At 35.6% G+C, this 27989-nt stretch overlaps 1 protein-coding gene across 5 annotated transcripts in view; it reads left to right on the top strand.

Annotated features, from left to right (window-relative positions):
- The window catches only part of NCOA7 (nuclear receptor coactivator 7), a 226356-nt gene that overhangs the window by 180430 nt on the left and 17937 nt on the right, over window positions 1-27989 (top strand). For 4 of the 5 annotated variants that reach the window (XM_056818727.1, XM_056818725.1, XM_056818728.1 and 1 more), the window contains 6 exons: window positions 1177-1284; window positions 2446-2559; window positions 3060-3185; window positions 8454-8638; window positions 13099-14132; window positions 15001-15169. In XM_056818727.1, the coding sequence (XP_056674705.1) occupies window positions 1177-1284; window positions 2446-2559; window positions 3060-3185; window positions 8454-8638; window positions 13099-14132; window positions 15001-15169 (1736 nt within the window). The remainder of the gene's footprint in view (window positions 1-1176; window positions 1285-2445; window positions 2560-3059; window positions 3186-8453; window positions 8639-13098; window positions 14133-15000; window positions 15170-27989) is intronic. The other variant, XM_056818726.1, reaches the window with a different exon arrangement.

Genomic DNA, 27989 nt, shown 5'->3' on the forward strand with positions numbered 1-27989 from the left:
TATATGTTGTGAATATTTTATTCAACTTTTTTAAAGCACAAAGACTTTTTCATTTTTTTCTCAGTTCCAAATTCTTTCCTTCTCTCATCCCCTCTCACAACCAATGAAAAGACAAGGGAAACAAATATGTATAGTCATGCAAAACAATTTTCTTCATTAGCCATGGTAAGGAAGAAAGAAAGGGGGTGGTGGAGGGAGAAAGAGACAGAGACAGAGACAGAGAGATAAAGAGAGACACAGAGAGAGAGAGATCAATATTTCACTCCAACAATTTTATCTGGAGGTAGATAGTATGTTTCATTGTGAGTCCTTTGGAATTATAGTTGGTCATTGTATTGATCAGATTTATTAAGCCTTTCAAAATTAATTATCTTTGCAATATTGCTGTTGCTTTGTAGATTGTTTTCCAACTTCTGCTCATTTCACTTTGCATCAATTAAAATAATTCTTCCTATGTTTTTCTGAAACTAACCTCTTCATCATTTCTTACAGGACAATAACATTCTATCACATTCATATATTACAACTTAGTCATTCTCCAAATGATAGCCACCTTCACAGTTTCCAATTCTTTGCCACCACAAATAGAGCTGCTGTAAATATTTTTGTATATATGGGTCCTTTTCCTTTTACCATTTTGAGGTATAGGCCTAGTAGCCATATTGCTGGGTCTACAATTATAGATGGTTTAGTAACTTTTGGGTCATAGTTCCAAACTGCTTTATAAAATGGTTCAAATAGTTCTCATAGCTGTAAATTTTGTAGCCATAATGAAAAAGGACTCCAGGATAATTCTGGGAAATTGTTATTTTAATGACAAAAATCTCTTTTAAGCTACCATGGGGCAGCCCAAGAAGGAAGACTCAATGCTGAGTCTCAATTGTTGTTTGGTTCTGTGTGTGCTTCATCCTCTCATACCCCTCAGGCCATGTTACAGAAAATTCAGAAAGGTATAAAATATGCCATAGAATTTTAAAATTCCAGAAGTATTGAATTGGATCATGTTAATTAATTTTATTTGAGGTTATTTCTTTAGGAATTAATAGGGAGGAGAACTTTCTTGTTCTCTTAAATAAAATATTATGCAGATATTCCTGTGACCTACTTGATATTTCATAAAGAGAAATGTTCTCTTATCAAATGTTTTTTGACTTTTTGTGTTGGATTTTTTTTTAGGCTGGAAGCCAAGATACCCTCAATACAATAGCATTAAAATTTAATATCACTCCAAACAAGCTTGTGGAATTGAATAAGCTTTTCACACATACTATTGTTCCAGGCCAGGTAATTATTTTAGTATTATTATGATTTTAGACATTTTAAATGAAACTGCTTCAATTTATAGATCTGTCCTTAAAATGCTTTTTTACTGACAGTAAAATTTAATTTTAGTTCAGTCTTTCTTCAGATATCGAGATTGTAAGTGTTGAGTCTCCCAAAAGAAAAATGCTATATAGATAATAATAAATCCTTAGAGGAACCTTAACTAATACTTCCCTGTATTTATGTTGTGACCAGTTATGTCAGATAGGAGAGTACTGAAATGTGAGAAATTTATCAGTGTTGTATTTTGAATTTAGAAAAATTACTCTCTTTCTTTGTTTTATTCCCATCAGTTATATGCTCAGGATTAATCAATGTCCTTAACAATAGACTAGAGTCACTCTTTCTTTACCTACAAAAATTGATATATAACTTTTGAAATACTAAATAGAATTGATAAGCCATTTGGATGACCCAGCTATTTGGAAAGACCATTAAGGGCACGTCGCTTAATTCTCTTATTACATGATAGAGTTTGCCTTAATGTGGTTACATTACATTACATTGAGAAAAGTTTTTTTCTCAATTGGTGGTTATACAGAATACTGTCACTTCTCTATATAATATATACATTGTGATATCATTTTGGTTCCTTCAAGGAACCAAATGTCTCTCTTAAACATAGCATCAATATAACTACACACACACACACACACACACACATATACAATCCTCAAATTCTTCTTTCAAAGGCTATATGATGAGCTCTGAAAAACTTTATGTGGCTGTAGGGCCACAAGTTGGCAGCCGCTGCTTTCTTCTAACTTTGGTATTTTCTATTTTTGCATAGAAAATAGCTATTTTAGTTTTATAATTTTGACTAATAAAAAAAGTAGGCTCATGAGCTTAAAGCTAATAGAAAATTAGGGGGAAAATAACCAAAAATTAATTCTTGCATTTGAAAAAATATGGCACACAAATTTTTATATTTAATTTTTGTCCTTATTTTAAAATTTCAATTTTTGGTGAATGATTTCTAAAATAATACTAATGACTCCATAAAGAGCGGTATCATTAAACCAGTTTACACTGATTTTCTATGAACAATGTAGCACTTAGTAGGTAACCATTCAATTCAGCACTTAATCACATACTTAACATGTTCCTCATTCTTTTTCTTAGGTCCTTTTTGTGCCAGATACCGAATTTCCTTCCAGTACTTTAAGGTTAACTTCATCAAGTCCTGGTGCTACTATTTCTCCTTCATCATCAGATGCAGAATATGATAAACTACCTGTAGGTATATCTTCTAGCCAAGAATCACAATGTTATACATGCTATTAGGAATTGTTTTTCATATGGTTTTATCATAAACTAATGTGCTAATTTTGATAAGACTGTAGTTAATATTTCTTCAATAGAAAGGCTAAAATTGAGTTAAGGAACTGGCTATGGTATCAGACAAGAGAATCCTCTCTAATAGAAATCTGTGGCAATTCAGCTCTAGAAAGGAAAAATGATGGCTTATAGACAAGAAGTAAAAAAATCTCCTAAATTAAAAAACAAACAAAAATGCATTTTATTTTGGTTACTTTTCACTATCCATGTATCCTTTTGAAAGAATGCAGTATATTTGTCACTTTTCATTTTAGTTTGAAACCAAACAGGTTGCATAGGAGAATATAGAGTGGAATTTTATTTCATTAAACTTAGAGTTGTTTTGAACTTTTAAAACAAAATGTAAGGAAAAAATGTTTTTATTTTTTGTTTATCATGAAAACATTTGCCTTTTAAAGGATGCTGACTTAGCAAGAAAAGCCTTAAAACCAATCGAAAGAGTTCTATCATCCACCTCTGAAGAAGACGAACCAGTAGTTGTAAAGTTTTTAAAAATGAACTGTCGATACTTCACAGATGGCAAGGTGGGTAGCAGTTGTGGTCACTTGGGAATGTGTATTAAAAGTAAAAGGTCAGAAGAAATAATTGGAGCTGAGGAATAGTTGAAGTTTTGTCCAAAGGTTCTAGCTCACAACATGACAAGCATCCATTAGTAGCCCTCTACTGAATTTCTGGCATTTCTTTTCTCGAAGTGGCAAAATCTAGTTGGCAGAAGTGGCTGTGTGCCACCTTTGATCAATTATCTTTCTGTGTTTTCTGCTTTCTTGCCTTTGAAATTCCTGTTGTTGTTGTTTTTTTTTAAAGACAAAATAAAGTAAAAGCAAAGACAAAAAACAGCAACAAAAAAAGAAAAACATAAGCTGGGCTTGGTGATGTGTTAATATGGCCTTGGAAGAAACTAAACTGTTAATAAGGGAGCCTAGTAAACTCCTCTTCCCAACTGGTGGATTATAGACCTGATTTAATCCAGTCTTTTTTACCTATCTTTGCTTTTAGCTTGGGTGTGTAGAGGGAATAATGATTAAGTGTACAGGTTGTGGGGGGCCAGTGTTGCCTTTAGAAGAGTTGAGGAAGGTTAAAAAAAAACCATAAATTTTATATGTAGATAACTTTAAGCTTTTGTATTTTATTTTGCTTTCTTATTTTTCCCTTTAGCTAGCATTTTTTTTTCTTTTTGGTTTAAATTAGAATTGGGTTTGAAGTCAAAGGATATGAGTTCAAATCCTAACTTTTCTATTTATTGCTTTATAGCATTGGGCAAAGAACTTAACCTCAATAGGCCTAATTTTTCACAACTATAAAAGGAGAGTATTGACCTTGATAATATCTGAGGCCCCTTCCTGTTCTAAATCTATAAAACTAAGATTTTAATAATACTATCATTGCCACCAAAATCAAAGGTGGATCTAGAATATGGCTCAAAAAATGTTCCTATTCTTCCTAAGGTGGTTTATTACAATATTAGCTCCACTTTATAGCTTCTTCAAATACCTTTTTGTTTTAGTTGTTTTATCTTTAAATTTCAGGTATGCCTTTGTAATGATGAGGAGTAGGAAAAAAGAACTGTTGGGGAAAATGGAATGTTGAGAGCTCTACACCTTGAAACAGGGGCTGCAATAACATAAAGTGGTAGATACTAGCATTACTAATCATTAAGGTAGAGACTTAACTGTGGAGTTTTTCAAAGAATAGAGTAATGTAGTAGTAGGTAATCAAAATTATGTCTTTTTTCGTGAAAGAAATGTTCAGAGAAATAGGGACTTACATAAACTAATATGGAATGGAGTAAGCAGAACCAAGAAACCAATACACATGTTAACTACAATGATGTAAACAGAACTGTAAATTGAAATTTAATGTTGTGATGATTATCATGATCCAACTTAGTCCCAGAGAAGAAATGAGAAAATATGCCTCCTTTTATCAAGAAGGTGGATTACTGTAGCTATGGAATGTTACACATTTTGTTAAGCCAGGTGTTGTGTTGATTGGTTTTCCTAAACTTGTCTTTTTCTTTTTTTTTAAAGAATATTTTTCCATGATTACATTATTCATGATTCCCACCCACCCCCTTCCTGGAGCTGGCAAGCAATTCCACTGGGTTATATATGTATCATTGTTTAAACCTATTTCCATGTTATTCATATTTGCAGTAGAGGGTTCTTTTAACATCAAAACCCTAATCATATCCTTATCGAACTATGTGATCAATCATATGTTTTTCTTCTGCATTTCTGCTCCCACAGTTCTTTCTCTGGATGTGGATAGCATTCTTTCTCATAAATTCCTCTGGATTGTCCTGGATCATTGCATTGCTGCTAATAGAAAAGTCTATTACTTTCGATTGTGCTATAATGTATCAGTCTCTGTGTACATGTTCTCCTGGTTCTTGCTCCTTTAACTCAGCATCAATTCCTGGAGGTCTTTCCAGGTCCCACAGAAGTCCTCCAGTTCATTATTCTTTTCAGCACAATAATATTCCATCACCATCATACACCACAATTTGTTCAGCCATTCCCCAATTGATGGATACCCCCCTTGTTTTAAAATTTTTTGCCACCACAAAGAGCACAGCTATAAATATTTTTGTACAAGTCTTTTTCCTTATTATGTCTTCAGGGTACAAACCCATCTGCTCTCTTTTTTACAAGGATAGAATCTCAAAGTGGTGAGGAAGCATGGTGTATTTGTAAATGAATATAATATAAAAGCAAAAGGCATCAATAAAACTTTAGAAAGGGAAGCAACCATGTAAAAAATAACTAGTAGTGGTTAGAAAAAAAACTGTGGAAAAACAAAACAGTATAAAAAGAGAAGACAACAGATTCAAATGCATGGTGAGATCACTAGTAAAACTTTTATTTATTCAAAAATAATCATGGGCATTTTTTACTAACAAGAAAGTCTGCTTCATAGTCAAGAAGACTTAAGTTCAAGTCCCTGTCTCTAATACATATTGACTATATGACTTTAGAAAAAAACTACATAGACTCTCTGTGACTCAGGCAACCTAACTTGCAGAGCAGGCATCAGTCTTCAGTGATGGAGAGAGTTTCCTCACCAGCAGTTTTCTATAGGAATGATATCTAGTTTAAAACAGCAACAAATGTTGGGAAGAAGGAGGTAGGGAAAACAAGGGAACTGAAGGTGTGACCCAAGGTTGCAAAGCTATTAAATATCAGAGGTATTTGAAGTATTTGAATTCAGATTTTCCTGATGCCAGACCTAGCTACCACCCCAGGGACCACTCCCTAGGTTCCTATTGTAGGCTTGTATTGGTCAGTGATCAGCTTTCCCCATCATCAGGATGGAGCAAGGGTTAGATTGACCTCTCTCCCAATTTAATTATACCAATGGCCTTATTTCTTATTCAACTTTTTTCTTTTATTTTTATTTACACACACACACACACACACACACACACACACACACTGTAGTCCCCTTTAAAAGTTCTTATCCTCTTTCTCTATGAATGCCTTCCATTGCTTTATCATGGTATGGAGGTTACTGAAGAATCTCAGGACTGTCAGGTACCTCACAGATAATCTAGACCAAATTATCACTGAAGAAAATACCTGCTTAACCCTAATCTACAAATGATCATCTATGCTTTGCTTTAAAGACCTTAGGAAGAGGAAAATCTCAGTCTGCTCATTCTTTTGGAGGTCAGCTATGATCCTTAGGAAATGTGTCTCAAGGTCAGACCTAAATCTACCTCTGTAACTTCTACCCATTGTCTCTGATTCTATTCTATAGGGCAAAACAAGTTGAATCCTTCTTGCATGTGACAGCTTTTCATGTACTTAAAGATGACTGGTCCTTCCTAGTTCTGTTATTTACTAGTTGTACTAACCTGAACAATTCACCTCACTTCTCATTATCTTCTCACCTAGTCCTAGTTTCCACATCTATCAAAACTTTAACGCATTATGATATAGCAGGAATAGCATGGGATCTGGAGCCAGAGACTTAGGATTCAGATCATAATTCTACTGCTCTGGGAAAGCCACCACTCCATTGACTACTCACCTATTTCTTGCCTTAGGTGAAAATACTTCAGATTAAGACACCAGCTAGAAGGGACCTTAGATCATCCATTTCAACACTACCCATTTCTTAGTTGAGATACTGTGATTTGCCCAAGATCTCATAGATATCTTTTGTCCTAGTTATGATAAACAGCTATGACCACATGGCCATAAAAACCATAGTAGAATTGGTTTAGTAGATTGAGAACCAGGCCTAGAGATGAGAGGTCCTGGGTTCAAATGTGCCTCAGATTCTTCCTAGCTGTGTGTCCCTGGGCAAGTCACTTAACCCACATTGCCTACCCCTTCTTGTTCTTTTGCCTTGGAACAAATTTTTATTACAAGATGGAAGTTAAGGATTTTAAAGAATTAATAAATTGAGCAGTGCCCTGTTAGGAGGACACAATAATGAATATTCACTTATAAACGAGTAGTAATACTTTTGCTTTGAGGTCAAATGGTGAAGTTGCCTCATCTTTCTGAGTTAAAAAAACTAATTTTTTTTAATACTTGTCAACCTTAAAAAAACAGAACTACTGAAGCAATTGTAATAACAGTCTTTAATCAAGGTAGGAAGATTAATCTGGCAAGAATGAATTATATAATTCAATTTACTTATATAGATTTTTGGAAGATGAGGCATAGGTTCTGTCATGCACTTTGAAATATCACTAGCCACAGTCTAAAAAATGACTGGGAGAGACCTGGATGCAATCACCAGAGGTTAGGGTACCTGGGAGAGACCTTAGATAGAAAAGGAGAAACTAAGAAGACAAAAAGAGCAATTAAAATTTCATTATATCTCCTAATGCTATCTAGGGTGATCAAGGGGTGCATGAGAGTTTATTGTTCAGTCTGGGACAAGAGTTTGTCAGGAAATTTCCTAAAATAAGTTTGTCATACTCTACTTGATGTAGTTACTATTAATCAATATAAACATTGATTAATCACTTCCTATGTGCTGGGCACTATGCCAAGTTCTGGGATTACCAAAAAAAGGGGGGGGGGCAAAGATAATCCCTGCTCCCAAGATGCTCACAGTCTGATGAGGGAGAAAAGATGCAAACGATGTATGAGGACATATAAAGCATAAACTAAAAATAATGAACAGAAGAAAAGCTCTAGAATTAAGGAGAATTGGGCAGGGTTTCCTGTGCAAGGTAAGATTTTAGTTGGGGCATGAAGAAAGCCAAAGAAGACATGGTCATTGTAAAGGCAGTTATATATACCTTTAGGTATGATGATTGATAGAAACCTAGAATGAACAAATTGTAATCATGGAATTTAAGGGCTAAAAGAAATCTTAAAGATCATCTCTGCTCTATTTCCCCTTAATTTAAAAATCAGAAATCTAAAACTCAGCATACTGATTTGCTCAAGCTAACAAAACTAATGACTGAGCTGATAGTAAAACAGATATAATTATTCTGGGTTCAGTGTCCTTCTAATTTGTGCCACATCTAAGATTGCATCCAAAAAACCTTAAATGTATTTTTTGACACCCTAATAAAGGCATTGAAAAAATATGGAGGTGGGGCAGCTAGGTTGCTCAATGGTTAGAGAACCAGGCTGGAAAATGGGAAGTCCTGGGTTCAAATGTGTGACCATGGGCAAGTCAGTTAACCCCAGTAAAAGAATATGAAAGGGGAATGTAGTACAATATTCTGAAAAACTGAAAGAACATGTATTTACAAAAAGACTTATTATGATAGTAATAAATCTACATGCTAATATGTTTATATCTTTTTTTCTTTCCCTTTCAAGGGTGTAGTTGGAGGTGTCATGATTGTCACACCTAACAACATCATGTTTGATCCTCATAAGTCTGATCCTCTGGTTATTGAGAATGGGTGTGAAGAGTATGGCCTCATCTGTCCCATGGAAGAAGTTGTTTCTATTGCACTCTACAATGATATCTCCCACATGAAGATTAAAGATGCATTACCATCGTAAGAGGGATTCTTTATTTTTATGAGAGTGGGAAGTAGAAGAGACTTAAAGATGCAAAGGAAGAAAACCAATATTTGGTTTTGTGAGGAAAGGATAGATCCCATAATGTATCAGGAGTGTCCATATATGAATTTATCATTGGCAATTTTTAGTATTTTCAAGAAAATAATAAAACTGAGTCATAGGGAAAAAAAGTAACAAAATTAGTGAGTCAGAAAGCAGGTCAATAGGTAAGAAAGGAAGAAAAAAAAATCAATCAAGAAACTTTTAAGCACTTACTAGTCCCAGGCAACTGGAGATTAAAAAGAAAAGACAAAAACAGTTTTTGCTTTCAAAAGAGAACCACAAAAGGAATTTGTACACTCCTGGCATTTCTACCTTCTTTTCTTTGAGACAACAGCCTATTTTATAAGCAAAATTGGGCTTAAGAAGGAGAAAAGGATTTCTACTGTAAGAACTTTAATTCATTGACTAAATGCTAAAAACAGGAAAAGAGTTCCTTTTTAAATTAAAAAACTTTCAGCAATAGACCAATAAGATTTTCCTCCCAGACTCCATAATCAGAAATACTCCTAACTTACCTTTATATAAAGAGCTTTCCCAACGAAATAGCTTTCCTCCTCCTCCCTACTCATGATTTCCTTTTCCTTCAGTATTATTCATTCAGCATGCATGTCAACAATGGCTAGGAGTCTTTTCTCCCTTGACCTGCTTTCAGCCTTGCTATAGTTCTATGTCTTTTGGGGTAGGATGGATGATCAGGGAAAAAAAGGTAATTTTTCACCTTTTTTCCCCCCTAATCTACTAACACCCATGCAGTGCCTAACTCTCATCCTATTTTCTTGCCTCAAAACCCTAACCTGTAAAACTTTAGAGAAGTGCCTTTTTATGAAGGAGACTGGAAACAGCCTAGGTCAGTGATGGCTAACCTTTTAGAGACAGTATGCTGTGCCTGCCCCTGCCCCCAAAGACCTCATGCTGTATCCCCCCACCCCCAGACGGAGTGCCACATGTAGCTCCCCACCTTACCCCATGCAGAGGAAGGGGAAAGCACTCCCTTTGGGCTTCTGGGCAAAGGAGTGGGTGATGGGAAAAAATGTCCTCAGGTATGGTGGAAATTGGGAAGGCAGAAGATCTGTCCGAGTCCCTCTGCTTTTCTAGTAGCAAACTCTGGTGAGATATGACAGTGCATGTGCCCACAGAGAGTGTTCTGCATGCCCTCTTTGATACCTCTGGCCCAATTTTGCCATCATTTGACTAGATTGTACTGTCTTTTCTTCATGTATACAAATACTCACCATTAACCCACTTGTTTCTCTTATATATGGTGATGATAACACCTCTACTCTACCAGCTTCTTAGTTTTTGTGAGGTTTAAATAAGATTATGTCTGTGGAAGTATTTTATCAACACCAGATATAATATTAGTCCAGATTCTTAATACTATATTTAGTATACATCCTTATACTTAGATACTTAGGTACATGTTGAGTTAGGATAAGCTTTGAAAGGTTAATCTGGGGACCCACCCATCATGGAGCATATGTGATGGGTAAATTCTGCATTTGTTGTTTGAAACAACTGAGGTGTTATAAAGGATTACACATCATTGAATTTTGGGCTCTCAACCTATGTTGCATCTGTATGAATTCCCTGCCTTATAAGATCTTAGTTTGATAATATTTCTTAATTGATGGTCATTTACCATTATGCCACAAGAAAAGACTAACATCTGAATTTGCCCTAACCTCTGTAAAAATAAAATCTTCTCAGCTGAAAAGAGCTTCCTCCCATCTTCACTGTGTTTTCTATCCAATACTGTGGAAGATGAAAAGTGAGGTTATAGTGGCACGTTTTCTTCATACTAATGCTAGGTGTCATTTCCCATTGTAATCATTAAAATTATGAGACTAACTTTGAGTCAGTCTATGAGATTAACTTTATTAAATCAAAGTAATAGTAGTAAAGAGAGGGAAGGGTAGGAAAAGGTAAAGAGATACTTAGCTTTCTTTTTTTTATTTTTTTTTATTAAAATCCTTACCTTCCATCTTGGAGTTAATACTGTGTATTGGCTCCAAGGCATAAGAGTGGTAAGGGCTAGGCAGTGGGGGTCAAGTGACTTGCCCAGGGTCACACAGCTGCAGAGTGTCTGAGGCCAGATTTGAACCTAGGACCTCCTGTCTCTAGGCCTGGCTCTCAATCCACTGAAGTACCCAACTGCCCCCTTAGCTTTCTAATCTATTGGCCACCATGATGAGGATGTAGGTAAACTCTGTCAAGGATTCCTTCCTCTCCCCACGTTCCAACCAGAAGACCCAGATAGGTTCCTGGTTTGACTTTATAAGCTCCTTTCTCCATCCATTAACTCTCACACATCACATCTCAGGAACCAATCAGAGTTTCTTAATTTTCCTGGGCCACCCAGAGAAGTATTGTCTGTGGAATCAGTTTTCCGTTTCATGGTTCCTTGCTTCTTTAACTTCCTTTCTCTGAGGATTTATCTATACCTGAATTCATTTAGTGGCATTTGACCTCCAGGTCACTGAGAGATGACTTTAAAAAAAAATCTGACACAATGGAGAGAGAAATTTGCTTCTGATAATCCCCCTTAGAGAGCCAAGTCTATGGTCTCTCAAGGTTCAGGGCCCCCTGTCTAGGTGTGGCAGTCAGTCAAATAAGTCGTGAGAGACACTGTATACTCAATCCTGTGTTTAGGCATCACACAGAGTTCTGCCATGCACAGGGTTTGCATTTATTTTATGGGTTCAGTGAGTACATACTTTTCTGGCACACCATCATTTTTCAACATACATGTTTCCATAGAACATAACAACAGATATGAAGCCTAAGGAGATAGTCAATGAAACATTGTTGCTATAACAGAAATAGATGAATGACATAAACAGGGTGATCTGACCTATGGGATGACCAGCTAGGAGAATCATTGTTGCTTTTGATCAGCTTTCACAATCAATCACAATTACTTGGGAGATGGGTAACAAAACATTTCGTAGCTAGGTATGGGGTTAGAGGGTAACTTAAAGCAGACCAGAATTGGAATTTTTCTCAATTTCCAAATTGTATTTTTCTTGTGTTTGATTCAAGCACCTAGCAAAGTTGCTTGGTTATGGTAAACATAACGAATCAGTGACATGTGTCTGTAACTTGTGTTTCTAGGGATGATTGATATATCTGTCATGCTTAGCCTGCAATGGGTGTGGGGCCTTCGAATGTACCTCTGCTAAGAGAAAAAAGGAGGGGTAATGGGTACCTGGTGTTTCCCACAGTGGGGAAAATAAACTCCAAGATATTTTCAAGAGTTTCTCTTCTTTTCACCTCTATTCTATATTCACCTCTACACCTCTACAAACAAGGTCTGAGAGAGAGAATCTAGAGCAGCTAATCCTATCACAGCCAAGGATTAACTGTCTCAGAACTCTTCCTGTCCTTCCCCCTTCAAATTCCAAGCCTTGCACAGAATTCTTTCTGCCTCTCTAGCCTCTGAGACAGTTTTCCAGATTCCTTAGTTTATCAAAACCATATCAACATATATTCCTAATTTAATCTCAGTAATACCCACATTAAAAATTTGAGAGTTAGCAAGCTTTGCTGAGTAAGCTAAGTCTAAGCCTAAGGCTTAGGCAATTAAAAGCAAATGCTTTTTCTGAAAATCTTAAAAACTATGAAATATTTTACACTAAAGCTTTGCTAACACTCTTCCCCATAACATAAATTCAGGCAAGTAGGTACCCCCAAATTACACTCCATCTATGGTAATTTGTTCCAGGGAATAGAAGTTTATTTGGGGAAAATTTGCCTCTGATATTGCTCTATAACATCATATGAATGTGTATTCCTTGAGGTCAAGTATTGGTTGAATTTCATCCTTGTACCCATGAAGCCTGGTATCTAGTAGGTACTTAATAAATGTTATTAATTGATTGAACAGCATTTTAGCAAAAAGTTCTTGTGTTATGTAGATAGTAATTATTCAAATAACATTAAGTAGATGAGACATTGATTATAATAAGTTTCTAGAGTATTTACCAAGAAGAAAAAACATTTATTTTTTTTTCCATTCCAATCCTTAGGACTAAGATATTTTCCTTCCCTACCCTATCCTTTAGGAAAAATAGCAATATGATTCTTTTACCTTAAAAAAGCTTAAGGCACATTTCATGTTCTGTATTTGTCACACATGACTTCAAAAGCCATCCATACTTTTCCATTGAGGTACAAAACACCATTTTCCTTTCTTGACATTATTTTTTTAACTTCCTTGTGTTTAGTTTTAAAGATGTTATTTTTTTATTTAGATTCATCCATCTAAAATCATTTAAACATATTTTAGTTATCCTTTTTCTTTTGAGTTTGTTCTGTTTGTTTTGTTTTTTCCTCCATTTTGGTTTTTATTTTGTGTTTTAACATTCCATGTGCATCCACCATTTCTTCCTGACAGTGACCTACCACAGGATCTTTGTCCTCTGTACAGGCCTGGAGAATGGGAGGACCTGGCTTCTGAGAAGGATATAAATCCATTCAGTAAATTCAAATCTCTCAGTAAGGAAAAAAGGCAGCAGAATGGAGAAACCACTACTTCCCTCATTTCCAACTCAGCAAATCCATTGGAGAAGTCAACAGATTACAAACTTAGGCCTTTTGACAATTCCATACTAAGGGAATCAGAGACCTTAGGTTCCAAGGAGGAACCTAGTAATTTGGCTATGATGATTGCTGACATTAAGAAACCCTCCAAGACAAAAATGGCATCTGATTCTAAAACCAAAGAAAACTCCCTTTTAGGAGAAGATGATGACTTTGTTGATCTGGAAGAACTTTCCTCCCAAGTTGAGGGTGGAAATGACAAAAAGGAAACTCCAAGGGAATGTCTTTCCCTTGACCCAGATGAGTCCAAAAAGGCCAAATCACAAGGAACCAGTTCCACTTTAGAAATACTAAACCAGCCAGCATTGGATCTTTCAAGAACAGAGTATGATACTGAGCTGAAAGGTGCTCTGGATTTAGAAACTTGTGAGAAACAAGATATGGGGCCTGAAGGGAATAAGCTAGTCATTTCTCCCCAAAATGAGGTAGAATCAATTTTGAACATTCATGAAGACCTAGATAAAGTTAAACTTATCGAATTTTACCTTAATAAAAATAAGGAGGGATCACAGTTAATTGAAAACTTGGAAAAGTCAGAAATTAGTGATGGCAAAAGCAATCTTCCCTTAGGAATAGATATTACTCTTAGTAGTTCAGTTCCTCAAGCAGATGAGCTACCTTTTGAAGGCAGCAAGAAGCCAGGTAAAGGTTCTGAAAAAGAACCATTTTCATTGAAAATGGATCCTTCTACAGAAGAGAGAGTTGTTAAAGAATCTCTGGATGCTTCACTGGAATCCTCTCTGGACAAGAGCTGCCAGGGTGCACAGGTGGATAGTAAATCAGAAATTAGATTGTGGCTATTAAAGAGAATTCAGGTACCCATTGAAGGTAAGTCATGTTTGTGTGTGTGTGTGTGTTTAGCAACTTAATTTTTCAAATGCTGCAATACATGGTAACAGTACTGTCAATATTGAAAGAGTTCATTATATCTATTAAATCATGTTATTGCTTAGAGTTAAGAAATTAGTTTATATATTGATGCTGGATTTAAATCATATATTACTAGGTTAGAAGGAAGCCATTGATGATGGGTGGAAGTTGGAGAGGAGCAAATAAATGGAAATGGAATTTGGTTTTTACCTTTCAAGGAACTTTGGCTGATTCTTTTGGATCTTTAAAATACGTGAAATGGTTTTCCAAAATCTTTAAATTATACAGTACAAAAAGGCAATGTATAATATTACAGTGAACTGTCTCATCTCTGACAGTCACTACCTATGTTTCCTTGAGGTAGCTACTTGCCTCCCTGAACCTCAGTTTCTTCATCCATAAAATGAAGAGGTCAAATTAGATGGTCTATCAGGTCTCTTCTAGCTCACTTGGGTTCCTATTATCTTCTCATGTAGTCCATATTAGCACCATTTTACTGAATAATCAATAAACATTTATTAAGTTCCTGCTATATGCATAAATTTATTATATTGATGTCCTAAGGGTTTGTAGGAAGAAGCAAGTTTGAATTTCATAAATGAGGAGTTTCATAGAAGAATTTATATTTTAGTGCTAACAAAACATCCCTTCACTGATCTGGCCTGTACTATTAGTAGTCTTTATTTTGTACAGGAAGACTTTAATTGCACAACCAGTGTCTACTGATTCCTTAATTTAAATATTTATTATTTTATTGAGGCTATAAAACTGCATTGTCATTATATAGTGTGTAGATTTTTTAAAAATTTTGTTTAACATGGTTCAGATATGCTTCCATCAAAAGAAGAGAAGAGCAAGACACCACCAATGTTTCTGTGTATCAAAGTGGGAAAACCCATGAGAAAATCCTTTGCTACCCATATCACAACTATGGTACAACAGTATGGCAAGAGAAGAAAGCAACCAGAATACTGGTTTGCAGTTCCTCGAGAAAGGTAAGTTACTAACAATGTAAAATTAGAAATGTGTCTTGGAATGATTTTTATTAGCATAGCTCTCAAATAAGGTTTGAAAATTTCTATATTTCCATTTAATTTTGTTTAAAAAGACTTTCTCTTAAGACCAAGTTAATGTGTGCTAAAGATTTTCATTTTAATCCAACACATAAAATTTCTATTAATCCTGATTGTAGATAAAAAACATATAGGAGAAAAACTTCAGATAGGGTGGAATAGTTATGGCAGTATATGTCATTAGTAGAGATGTATAAAAATTTTCCAGGAATACTATTTGTTTAAAACAAATGGAAAAAATAAAATTTTGTTATAGGAATAACATCATATCATATATTTACCATTTCTAATTATATTAGTTCCAGATTTAAATTTTTTCTTTAATTTCTAGAAAATGTAATGATTACCAAAAAAGCATTGGATTTAGAGTCTGAGAATCTGTACATATCATGGCTCTGTTGTTTGCTCCTTGAATAACTTTGGGCAAGTCTCTTTTCAGTTTCCTGGGAGTTGGACCAAATGTCATCTTTTTTTTTTAACCCTTACCTTCTTAGACAAAGCAGAAGAATGTAGGCTAGGCAATGGGGGTTAAGTGACTTGCTCAAGGTCATACAGCCAGGAAGTTTTTGAGGCCAGATTTAAACCCAAGACCTCCCATCTCTGAACCTGGCTCTCAACCCACTGAGCCACCCAGCTGCCCCCCCAAATTGTCTTCTAAGGGACCTTTGTGGTCTATATCTATTATCCAAGTTATTCAGAACCTTTTATAATCTTGGAAAGACGTAGGTACTGGTCTCAGCTCTGCCATACCTCTCTCAGACATTAGGCAAGTCACTTCGTAGCTGTTTGCTTCAGTTTCACTCTTGCTATTGACACTAGATGGAATATTCTGCCCAGGATATATATATATATATATGATGAGGGAGATATGTGACACCTATCTTGCCTCTGGGTAAGAGCACCATTATAATCCTGAAAAGAATAATTTCTAGAAAATATTTAAGAAGTAATTTAGCATAAATATCAATGAATATAGTTGTTTTATCCAGAGGTGCTTATCACAATCCATCTATCCCTTCTTTTCAGTTCTTGTCCATGTTCTGCAATGGATCCCCTAAAGGTTGTTCATTAGACAGAGGTTTTTCTCTAGGTCTGCTTACTTTTCATGACTATTCATCCAGAACATCTCTTGCCCCACCCTTGCTTTAATCCTTGGATTAATCCCATTCTAACTATTCCTCATATTATATTTGTGAATATCATTTCCATAAGGATTTTTTAAAATTAAAGAACACATCCATAGATATATGCTAGCTTGTGCCTTGGAAGAAAATAATATTGTGAATTTTTTTTTTCCTACAGAGGATACTAAGAATTTTGTATGATAGAATTAAATGAGTATTATATTAAATGAGAGATGTGTATTGAACATCTCTTTAAGAATGAAAGTATTCTTAAAGCAGATTAAATAAATGAAGACATTTTTCTATTTTGCACCACCATGTTAAAAACATTGATTATAGATTAGCCATGTAAATAATTTTTCAAATCATAAGACCCATATATTCCCCCTCTCCTCTTCTTCAATCTTAATTCACTAACAGAACAATAGAATCACAAGGACTTAAAGCACTTCAGAGCCCACAGAGTCCAACCCATAGACAAAATAGAATACATCTGCCTAAAGCATATTCATTCATAGCAATTTTGTCTTTTTTGTAGTAGGAACTATTAGAAAGGAAAGAAAATGGCTTTTCCTATGGTAATGTGTTGAAATTTTAGGCCAGACCAAAAGTCTATGGTTAAGAAAGAATTCTCTATAAATTAGATACATGATAAGATTCATTTTAGTAGTCTGTCATCTACAGTTTGTCCTAGAAAACTTTATGGATTTACCATCATTTTGAACCTTTTTACTATGGAAAATTCATGCAGGGTTCTAAATAACCAATTTTAACTTGTAAAGTAAAATCTATTTCACATGTTAGGGCCTGCCTACATGATTCAGTGCTTGCTAAAGTCACTACAATAATAGTTGCAGAATAATTCCAGCAATATGACATGATCCATATGCCTGTAACTATTTCAATGACATTGTTTTACGAGACAAGAAATCTTTCATAGGCAACATGATTCCCACCCCACCCCCACCACCCCCTGGTTATTCAGGTGGTTATTTTGGTCTGTTAAAAATGGGTTATTGGAGGAATTCCATTATATGGCATTTCATTGTCAGTAACTTGCTGATCTTTGACCAGCAAAAACCAGATTAATGTAGTTTTTTTCCTCAAATTAATTTTTAATTAACTAAAGACTGACTCGGGATTCTATGTGACTCTCAGAAGCAATCTTTCACCTTTATTTAGTGTGAGACAGTGGAAAAAGTGCTAAACCTGGAGTCAGGTTCCTAGAGTTCAAATCCCAGCTCAGGCATGTGCTACCTTACCTATATGACCTTGAGTAAGTCACTAAGCCTATATTGGGCTTCAATTTCCTCATCTGTAAAATGAAGAGGGTCACCTCAAAAAGAGTTTTCCCCAACAAGAATTTCAGAATCTGTCAATAAGTTTTCTTCTTGGTATTTTGGGCACTGAGATATCAGATAATCTCTGTTATCCTTTCCAGCTCCAGATCTGTGGTTTATGGCTTAATACCAAAGGAATCTATTATTTGTTAATATTTTTTTAATTTTTTTTAGCATTTGGAAAATTTTATTTGATTAGTTAATTTAGAATATTTTTCCATAGTTACAGGATTCATGTTCTTTCCCCTCCCCTCTCCCACCCCACTCCCATAGCCAACATGCAATTCCACTGGGTTTTACATGTGTCATTGATCAAGATATCTGCACTAAGGTAATAATTTAGAGTCTACATCCCCAATCATATCCCCATCGACCCATGTGATCAAGCATTTGTTTTTCTTCTGAGTTTCTGCTCCCACAGTTCTTTCTCTGAATGTGGATAGTGTTCTTTCTCATAAGTCCCTCAGAATTGTCCTGGATCATTGCATTGCTGCTAGTAGAGAAGTCCATTATATTCTATTGTGCTACAGTTATTTGTTAATATTTTTACTATTTGTCTGCTAAGCAAACAGTACTGGCACTTGACAGGCTCAGGGGACTCCCTTCTGGGAGGAGGAGATACAGAGTAGTACCTGCCTTAGGGGAAATGTTTAAATAAGTATTGGAAGAATCTGACAAATCTATGGCTGTTCCTTTACTTAGACTTTAAAGTGTGGAACAAGAGGGAATGAAAAAGAGCTTTTATTCTTAGTATATACTGTTTGATGTGCTGGGTGCTTTGGATTGTTAAATTACTGCAAGCTAGTCAGTTTATCTTTCCATCAAAGCAAATTCCCATATTCTCTTTTGACTCCCACTTGATCTTCCCACAACTTTTGTTTGCTTTCCTATTCCAGATTTGAGGTTGTCTAGAAATATGTGACCTTTGTGTCTGACACTCAGTAAGCATTTGTTGCCTGCCTCTCTTTGTGACTGTAGCTACATTCTGAAAGAGTTGAACAAAGTAGTCACCCCATCCACATTTATATTTCCTCTAGGATATGATGTCACATTTCAATTTAAACATTATCTTAAAAATATTTTATTTTTTCCACAATTACATGAAAAAAGCAATTTTTTAAATCTTTGGGCCTTTTTAAAAGTTTTGAGCCAAATTGCTACCTGTTCCCTGCTATGGCAAGTGATCTGATATAGATCTTATATGTGTAATAGTGTGAAACATTTTCCCATAGTAATTTTGTGAAAGAGAATTCAAAGAAAAGAAAAGTGAAGAAATAAAGTGAAATGTAGTATGTCTCTGTCTGCATTCAGCTGCCATCAGTTCTTTCTGTGGAAGAGGATAGTGTTTTTCATCATGAATCCTTGAGGATTTTCTTGGATCACTGTATTGCTAAGAATAGCTACATCATTCACGAATGTCCACTAGATAATATTAATGTTACTTGTTGTTGTTCTTGTTACTGTGTACAATGTTCTCCTGGTTCTATTCACTTTGCTTTGTTTTCATGTTGGTCTTTCCAGTTTAAATAGTATTTAATAAGTACTTGCTACTGACTCAGGCTCTGGAATTAGAAAGACTAAACAATCTCTGCCCTCACAAAATTTTTTTACTACCTTTAAAAGAATTCTGACATTTTTCTTAGCCTTTTCTTTGGGTTAGTCCTCCTGAAAAATATGTGAAATTTCATTCCTCTATTATGCTTTTGTCAAAGTTTGTCCTTCTTTCTTTAAGTTTTGCCAAGGCTCTATTTTCCATGAACTAGATAGTTCTTAACTCAATTAAATTGTGGTCTAGAGCTTCTTCCAGGCTTATGGATGTCCTGCCACAATCATGAAATAGTATGAGGAAGATAGAAATAAGAAGTGAGAAGGAAACCCTTTACTTGCCTATCCGTTCCACTTCTTTGCCTTTCATTAAACCTAGCTATTAAGCATTGGTGCCTTTGGTGATTTTCAAAATCTTTCAAGTCATCACCTTTGAAGGTGATCAAAAGCTTGGGAGTAGGGTTAGGACCATTCAACTAGCATGATATTTAAGTGCCATTTTTTACATTCCCAGATACACTATTGTTGTTACCTTCATAACTCCTTCCAGGGATTTAGTATGAAATAGACGTTGGCCCTATTCCTCCTAAAAATCAAAGCCTCAAAAACCCTCAAAGGACTCCTGAAAGTGGCATTATACTTTAGAATGAGGTCACAGCAGTACCTTCTAGAAATTGCCTGGTGTCTCTATCCCCAGACTTTTTTCTTTAAGCATAGGAATAGGGACAAGACCTGTAATTTCACTATTATGGAGAACACCTAGATGAGGAAACCCCGTTCCATTATAGGTCAGAACCTTCTCTGCAACTTATAGTCTTGAGTAACTTGCCATGGGACACATAGCCAATGTATGTCAAGCTTGAACCTAGGTCTTCCTGCTTTCCAGGCTAGTTCTTCATTCATTCCATCCCTCTATCTTTGGCTAAATTAGAGACATCAAGACAAATCGATACATATGTAATTCCATCTCTATAGTTTTTATTTAATTTTAAAGATAAATAGAAATGTATTTTTTCTCTGTCCTATGTCCCCTTCACAATTGTCAAAAATGTGGGGGATGAAGGGAGAGGGGAGAGAGACTCTTCTAATAAATATACATAGTCAAGCAAAACATTTTTCTATATTTGTCCAAAAATGTCCTGAGTCTAATACCTCTCCCTTGGGAAATGGGATGTATGTTTCTCTATTGTTCCTCTGAAATCATAGCCAATCTTTGCCCTGATCAGAGTTTCCTTCTAATTTTCTTTCTTAAAACTCTTATCAAAGTTTTTTTGATGCTTTTCATTTTTACATTAGACATTTATAGATTACTCTAACTTTATAGGAGATGTCTTAGAACAATTGAAAACAGTTAAGTAAAAATAATATAGTGAACTCAGATGAAAGTACAGAGAATATTTTATATCTGTAGCAAGCACGAACACAAACTCATTCTAACTGCATTGATTCTGAATATACAAATCATTATATTTTATATAATTAAAAAATGTTCATTTTATCTTCAGGGATTATTCCCTCTTTCCCTTATTTGGTATCTAATTCTTCCCCTATCCATTGACATCAAAGGTAATTTCATCCTTGATTCCTTCATTTATGACATCACTCTTAATGTGTAAGTAATGTAGCCATTTGGAGTTTTTCATGGTATTCAGTATGCTGTTTTTGTTTTTTTCCTAGTTCTTGTCAGAATGCTTTATGGTTTTTCCAGAAATTTTTGTCAGATTGTACATTCTTACCCCATTAACCGAGACTTTTGTGTTTATCAAGGACCAGGTTACTTAGTTTGTTTCTCTATGGCATACTTAATCTGTTCCTCTAATTGATATGTGCCAGACACTATGCTGAGCTCTGGTGATACAAAAAAAGGCAAAAGATAAAACCCTACCCTCAATAAGCTTACAATCTAATAAGGGAACTAGGGTTCATCAAAAGATATAAATGCAAGTTTAAGCATCTCTTATATGCCTTGGAAATTGTCCTAACTGGAGGCTTAGACTGATTGTTACTAAACTAATAATTTTGATCTAAAATAAAGTCCCTAAGGCCAAAGAGAAGGGAACCAGATAAGCCACAAGAGCCTTTTTATTATTATTTTTATTATTTCATAGGCTTAAAAACAAGCAAATTATTGTAACATGGTATCAAATATTATACAATATGAATATTGTTTTACATACATATCATATTTTAATGATAGTAACTAATATTTAGGTAATGTTTATTATGTGTCAGGCACTATGTTAAGTACTTTACAATTTTTATCTAATTTGGCCATGACAACAACCCTGGCAAGTAAGTACTATTATCCCTATTTTACAGTTTAGAAAACTGAGACAAACATAACTTAAGTGATTTGCCCTGGTTCATACAGCTTTATTTGAACTTATATCTTCCTGACTCCAGGCCAAGTACTCTATCCACTGCAACACTTACATTTTAGATATTATCCTTGTCCAGGAAAATGGGAATAATGCTAATAGCACACATTTAACACTAATCAAGAAGTCTCTGAGAATTTGTTTCTATCTCTGATAATTTTTAGAGGCTTTCAAGCCACCATGCTAAATGTTTTTTCCTATGTTTGAAAGAAACAATAATTCTTATTTAGAGATCAGGTGTTTTTCCCCCCTTTGGTTCAATCATCCATAGTGTCTTAATCTCAGAAAAATTACTTTGATGTTCTCTTATCTGGCTACTTAGCTTTTTAAGACTTTCAAGGAGTTTTTTAAGCAAAAGCAGCAGTGTGAAATTTGCCAACTTACATGTGAATATTCAATCCAGACTGGATTAGTTGGTTATAATGACCTGAGTAATAAGTAAGCTGACTCTTTTTTTTAACCAACCAGTAGTTACTTCCTTAAGGAAAATAGGAAGGTCCTTGTAAGGGAATAAGATGTCTAGAAATGATTACTGACACCATCTTTAGATCCTAAGTTATCTTTCAAAAAAAACTACCTATTTGTAAATACTAAGTCAAACATTAATTATGTCAAAGATATTCTACAAGAGATTCTTCTATTGTGCACAGATTTAAACTCAATGACCTAGTACAATGTAAAGCATTCAGAATTTGGAATTAAAGACCTGGGTTCAAATTGCATCTACTTACTACCTGTGTGACTTTGAGCAAATTACTAAAACTTTGCAGGCCTCAGTTTCCTCATGTAAAATCAAGGAGTTGGAGTAGGTGGTTTCTAAAGACTCTTCTAGCTCTAAATATATTTCCCTATGAAGATCCTTTCAGCTTGAAGTAGAGATTCTAGACTGAAAAGAAAATATTCTGGACAACAATGTGAGTTTTCAAGTTAAGTGTTATTTGAATAATTACTTTCCCACTAACAATCTGTCTAATGTTATGTACAAGTATTACTTTGATTTCAGAGGGGGGGGGGGGATTTCCACTTGATTCCTTACAACATTGAAAAGCCACCTAAATTTTTATGTAGTTGTTTTCCATTATTTTAATTTCAAAACTAATAGAATAGCAGAAAACAATATTCATCCTCTAGGTTGGTACTCTTAATTTTCTTAATATTGGAAGTCAGCTCTTTCCTTCTTTGGAATCTGCACACCAAATTATGAATATACCTGAGGAAAAGGAGAATGCAAATTTATGGCTAAATTGATTCCATTTTAAAAATAATTCTGTTCTTTTGCATAAATATCACCTTAAACCTACTTATGACTTGACTTTCTTTCTGCACAGAACAAATATGTGGTCAGTCCTTTGACCTTCAAAGATGTATGACCCAATGAGGTCGTTTTTAGTATTGGTTGCATGTAGGATTTTATAATGAGACCACTGGCTGCTCTGACATTTGTAAGAAAACTCATAGGAACCCTTGTAAAATTGTTCAAAAGCGACATCTCCTGGCCATATCAGGTTACATATGCCAGAAATATATATAGGTGGAACATTACTTTTAAAATTCTATAAATATCAAACTGCTATATGTCATGCATTGTGCTAGATTCTAGGGATGCAAATGTGAAACCAGATATCCTTATTCTCCAAGAATTTTTAAGTTGTCCAAGATATCATAGTTTGCCGAAGAGGCTATATAGAAGAATCATTTCACCAGTTTTCTTTACTATGTTAGCTCATAAACTCAGTTACTGCTTTAAACTGTCTTTCATCACCTTGGCACTGTGATGTCATGGTAATGTTTGAAGCCAGAGGACATAGCTTCAAATTCCAGCTTTGTTGCTTCCTGTCTATGACCTTAAGCAACTCACATACCTTCTCTGGGCCTCAATTTTCTCCTCTGAAGATATGAGAGTAGGAATAGTTGACCACGAATGTCCTTTCTGACTTTAATTGTGATCTCTAGGAATTTACCTGAGCATCCAAATCTATTTTGTGGTCAGTTGGGTAAAAGTCTCTTACTGATGATATCAAAGTGGGCAAATAGAAAATAAACTCAGTAACTGTTGGATAAAAACTAACTTTCCTATCCTTCATCTAGTGACTGCTATTATGTAAAGATCAGGACCTCCTTGTTGTAATCCACATAAAGATCATATCCTCATTATTGTGACCTGTCTTGTAGTTCTTGGAATATATAACTGATCTCCTCCCACTTCTCCATTATACTTGGTGACCATTAAAATGGTGACCATTCTAATTCTGAGATATTTAGAGTGGGCAGTCAATTTGTTCATATTTTAGCCATGAGTTCTTATGCAGCACAAGTCTGAGAAAATTCTTGTGGCAAATGATAATAGCAAGTTCTTAAGATGCTTTTAAGAACTGGCATCACTATAATGTTAACGAATATGGAGTACAGATCATATCCTGATATTTTATTGAAGAAATAAGCTCAGAAAGATATAAAGCCATGCCCAAACTCATAGCTAGTTAAGGATATATTTGAACTCAGTAAATCTAGTTCTTTCCACTGGACAAGGAAATGCCTATTCATCTACCAAGTTCAGAAACAAAATGCTTCCTTATATCCAAATCATCAACACTAGAACTCTACAATTTCCAAGTTAGTTTCACTGTTACCTAAAAATTTCTTAATGGCACTGACCATGAAATTCAAAGGACCAAATCCTCTATGTCCAAAAAAAAAAAAAAAAGAATATAACTTGTCTCCATAACTAGATTGTGGGGATCCAGGCATGAAAAAATCATGTAAACATTATAGATATATCCCCAAACTGATTTTTATAAGCAATCTGCTAATGTACTAGACTTGTGGATGTAATTTTTGTATTTCACATGATTGATTTCTTGCTCCTTGTAACAAAGTAAAAATAATCTCCTGGTATTCTGACCACTCCTAAAGCCTTCCTTCCAAAAGTCAATTGGACCTCTGGGCAGGGCACTGATATTTACATTGCCTTAACCTCTTTGATCTTCTGGTTGTCAACCTAGCCAATGTTAAATTCTCTACCATGTCACATGTTCATTAACTACCTCCCATTCCCCATTCCTTGATTCTGAAATAAAACTAGATTCAAGTGTGGCCCTCTCTCTCTCTTTCCACCATCAGAGGAGCACACAGACTGAATCCCATGCTACTGAACCATTTGTCTTCCTGTCTTTCTTTCTTTCTTTCTTCCTCTTGTTACCTTTCTCTTATCTCTAACCCCCTTTGCCCATATTCAAGTAGTCTCCCATTCACCTTCTAGGTGTTTACCCACCAAAAAAATGATTTGTGGCTGCTGGCAGCTATGTAGATGGAAGAAGTTCTGCATTAATTAAAGCTCGGCTAAAGTTAACAAAACATTAAAATGGTGCTGAGAGAATTCAAGAGGTAGGAGGAGTCAGGAAGTCGTTGCTTAGTTGTTGAGACAGATGCAGAGCTTCCCATAAGGGTTTTGTCCTAGGATACTGATCATGCCTATCTGTCTGATTAAAATCTTAAGGTTAAATGATACAATGATCCTGGACAATCCAGAGGAACTTACAACACTATCCCCTTCCAGAGAAAGAACTGTGGGAGTAGAAACGCAGAAGAAAAAACATGATTGATCGCATGATTCGATAGGGATATGACTAAGGTTTTGGCATTAAAAGATCACTATTGCAAAAATGAATAACATGGAAATAGGTTTTGAACAATGACACATGTATAACACAGTGAAATTGCTTGTCAACTCTGGGAGAAGGGGGAAAAGAGGGGTGGGAAAAATTTAAAAGAAGGTTAAATGATTAGACCATACTTTTTATGTATTGGGAGAAAGATGGTTGGATGAAAATAGCACCAAAGTAAATAGTATTTGGGAAATACAGGTTCTAATCCCAGCATCAAAGAAGCAACAAAATTAACCACTTACCTAAGAAAAATAACTAGTTAAGGTAGGAAGCTATAAGATGGGATACTTCTTTGCAAGTGTGCTATATACCCAAAGATGTTCTGGAGTCAACTCATACAGACTCTGGAGAGCCAGTTGCTCTATTTTCATTGTGAGCATTATTTTGGTCATGTCCAGTTCTTCATGACCTTATTTGGGTTTTTCTTAGCAAAGATACTGGAGAGGTTTGTCATTTCCTTCTCCAGTTCATTTTATAGATGAGAAAACTCAGGCAAACAGCATTAAGTGACTTTCTCAGGGTCACACAGCCAGTAAGTGTCTTGAGGCCAAATCTAAATTCATGACGATAAATCTTCCTGACCCTAGCCCAGTACCCTATCCAGGACATCACCTATCTGCTCTATTTGCATATCACAAAACTGCAAATGCTACAAATCAGGGTTTGGTGTATTGTTTTGTTGATTGTCTAGGTGTTAGGAAGTGATAGAGAAAATGTTAATAATGCAGATTAAGCTTAAAAGTATGTCATGCACATTTACTTCCGCCCCACCCCAGCTATTCCTTAAACTTTTATCTGTACATCCTTGGCTATACTCCAAGTAAGTTTCTGCCTTACTCCATGACCTCACCTTGTCATGGGAGTACCACCTATACTTACTAGGCTTTCTCCCACACCTTCAACTGTATTAGCCTTAAAAAGTTTATTAGAGGTCATTTTGCATGCCCTTGAGATGAGCCCTTTTGTCTGGGTGCAAAAAAAAAAAAGTGCTACTCCTGGCTCAGCATACCTAGAGTCCCTATACCTGGTTGATTAGTGCCACTATGCTAAGCATTAAAATACAAAAACAAAAATAAGATGATTCTTGCCCTAAAGGAAGTTATATTTTATTGGAAAATAATAAACACACTGCCTCCTTTCCAGTCTTTGTAGGAAAAGAACTTTACAAACCATTAAAATATTACAAAAATGTAAGTTATATTTCTTGCTGTAATCTTTTCATCAAAGGTGAGAAGCAAGCATCAGAAGTAGAAGTGTGTGGTTCTAGGAGTTCAACCATAAACATTCACAAACATTTCCTTTATGGTTTTCCCTCTGAAATACAGGGCAGGTATTTCTACAAACTCTTAGAAATATAGGACGAAGTGCCAGAATATTTGATAGCTATATAGATTGGTCTCCTTCTAAAGGATATTCTTTCTTTCTGTTGATATCAATAGCTGGGGGGGAGGCAAGATATATGAGACGTCCAAACTAATTTTCTTTAAGAAAACAGGTTGCTTTTGAGATCTAGTCCAAAGTAAATGGTGGGGGGAGAGGATGGTCTACTTAGACTGATTAAAACCAGGATTCTGAGATCATCTTTGGACCAGCCTGGGAAACAGCGTATTTGATCCTATTAAATAATGGGCAGGGTAACATTCTGTGACCTAACTCATATGCTAGTGTCAACTAGAAAAAAACGCAGAACTATTAAATAGTCAAAATCATTCTTTAATCAAAGGAAAAAGGGGTTAGCACTACTAGGTTGCGACAACAGAGCTGCTCCCCGAGACTGCAGAGTCTAGATGCCCTGGTCAAGGACCCCTGGGAGTGCTACCAACTCAGGATGGACTCCAGGGAACAAAAGAATTTGGGGAACCTATATACCATTTGGGGAATCCAGGGACAGGGAAAGATGATTGACATCCCTATAGCTACAAGGAAAATGGGAGAGTTCAAACTACACTGATGGGATACAATCAAGCTTGGGAAAAGAATCATAGCTAGAGGCTGGGGTGTAAGAGAAGGGGCTGCTTACAATAGATACTAAAGGATGGTTCCTGCTCAGGTGTGGATCTTTCTGGGAAAGGTTCTAATACAATAGGGGAGACTACCTAAAACAAAGAGGGTCCTTAGCATTCGCTTATCTCACCCAGCCAGGATTGTCATTTCCCTGAGGGTCCCCCAATCAGTCTGAAACTTCTAACCTGGGATTCCCTTCAGGGTAGATTCACCTGGGAACAGAGAACAAGTACAAGCTTTGGGGTCTCCAATCTACAAGCTTGTCCTGAAAATTGGGGTTCATCAGATCTCACTAGGTAACAAGTTTAAGATTCCTAGATTCCATGTTGACACTAGGAAAACTCAGAGGGCAAAAGAATACCCATGCAAGAGTAGACTTCTGAACTGGAAGGGGAGGATAGTAGAGAAGAATACAAATATTCTTTAACCAGTTCACCCAGAGGTCGGAGACTTAAAAGTCAGTAACTTTGCTATCAATTGAATTTTAATGCTTTTGGATTTTAATGCTTTTGGGGAGAGGAGGAGTGCAAATGGGCTGTTTCCATTTCCTATACTTTTAGAAGTCAGCTTTCCTGCCAAGATCAAATATGCCACACTACAGACCTGTGCTCCTTTGGAAAATCTGGGAGTTCACTCCTCGTACTCTATAAATACTTGCCTGTGCTTGCCCACTTCAGAAAATGCTT

The sequence above is a fragment of the Monodelphis domestica genome, chromosome 2, assembly GCF_027887165.1.
Source record: "Monodelphis domestica isolate mMonDom1 chromosome 2, mMonDom1.pri, whole genome shotgun sequence".
Lineage (NCBI taxonomy): Eukaryota > Metazoa > Chordata > Mammalia > Didelphimorphia > Didelphidae > Monodelphis > Monodelphis domestica.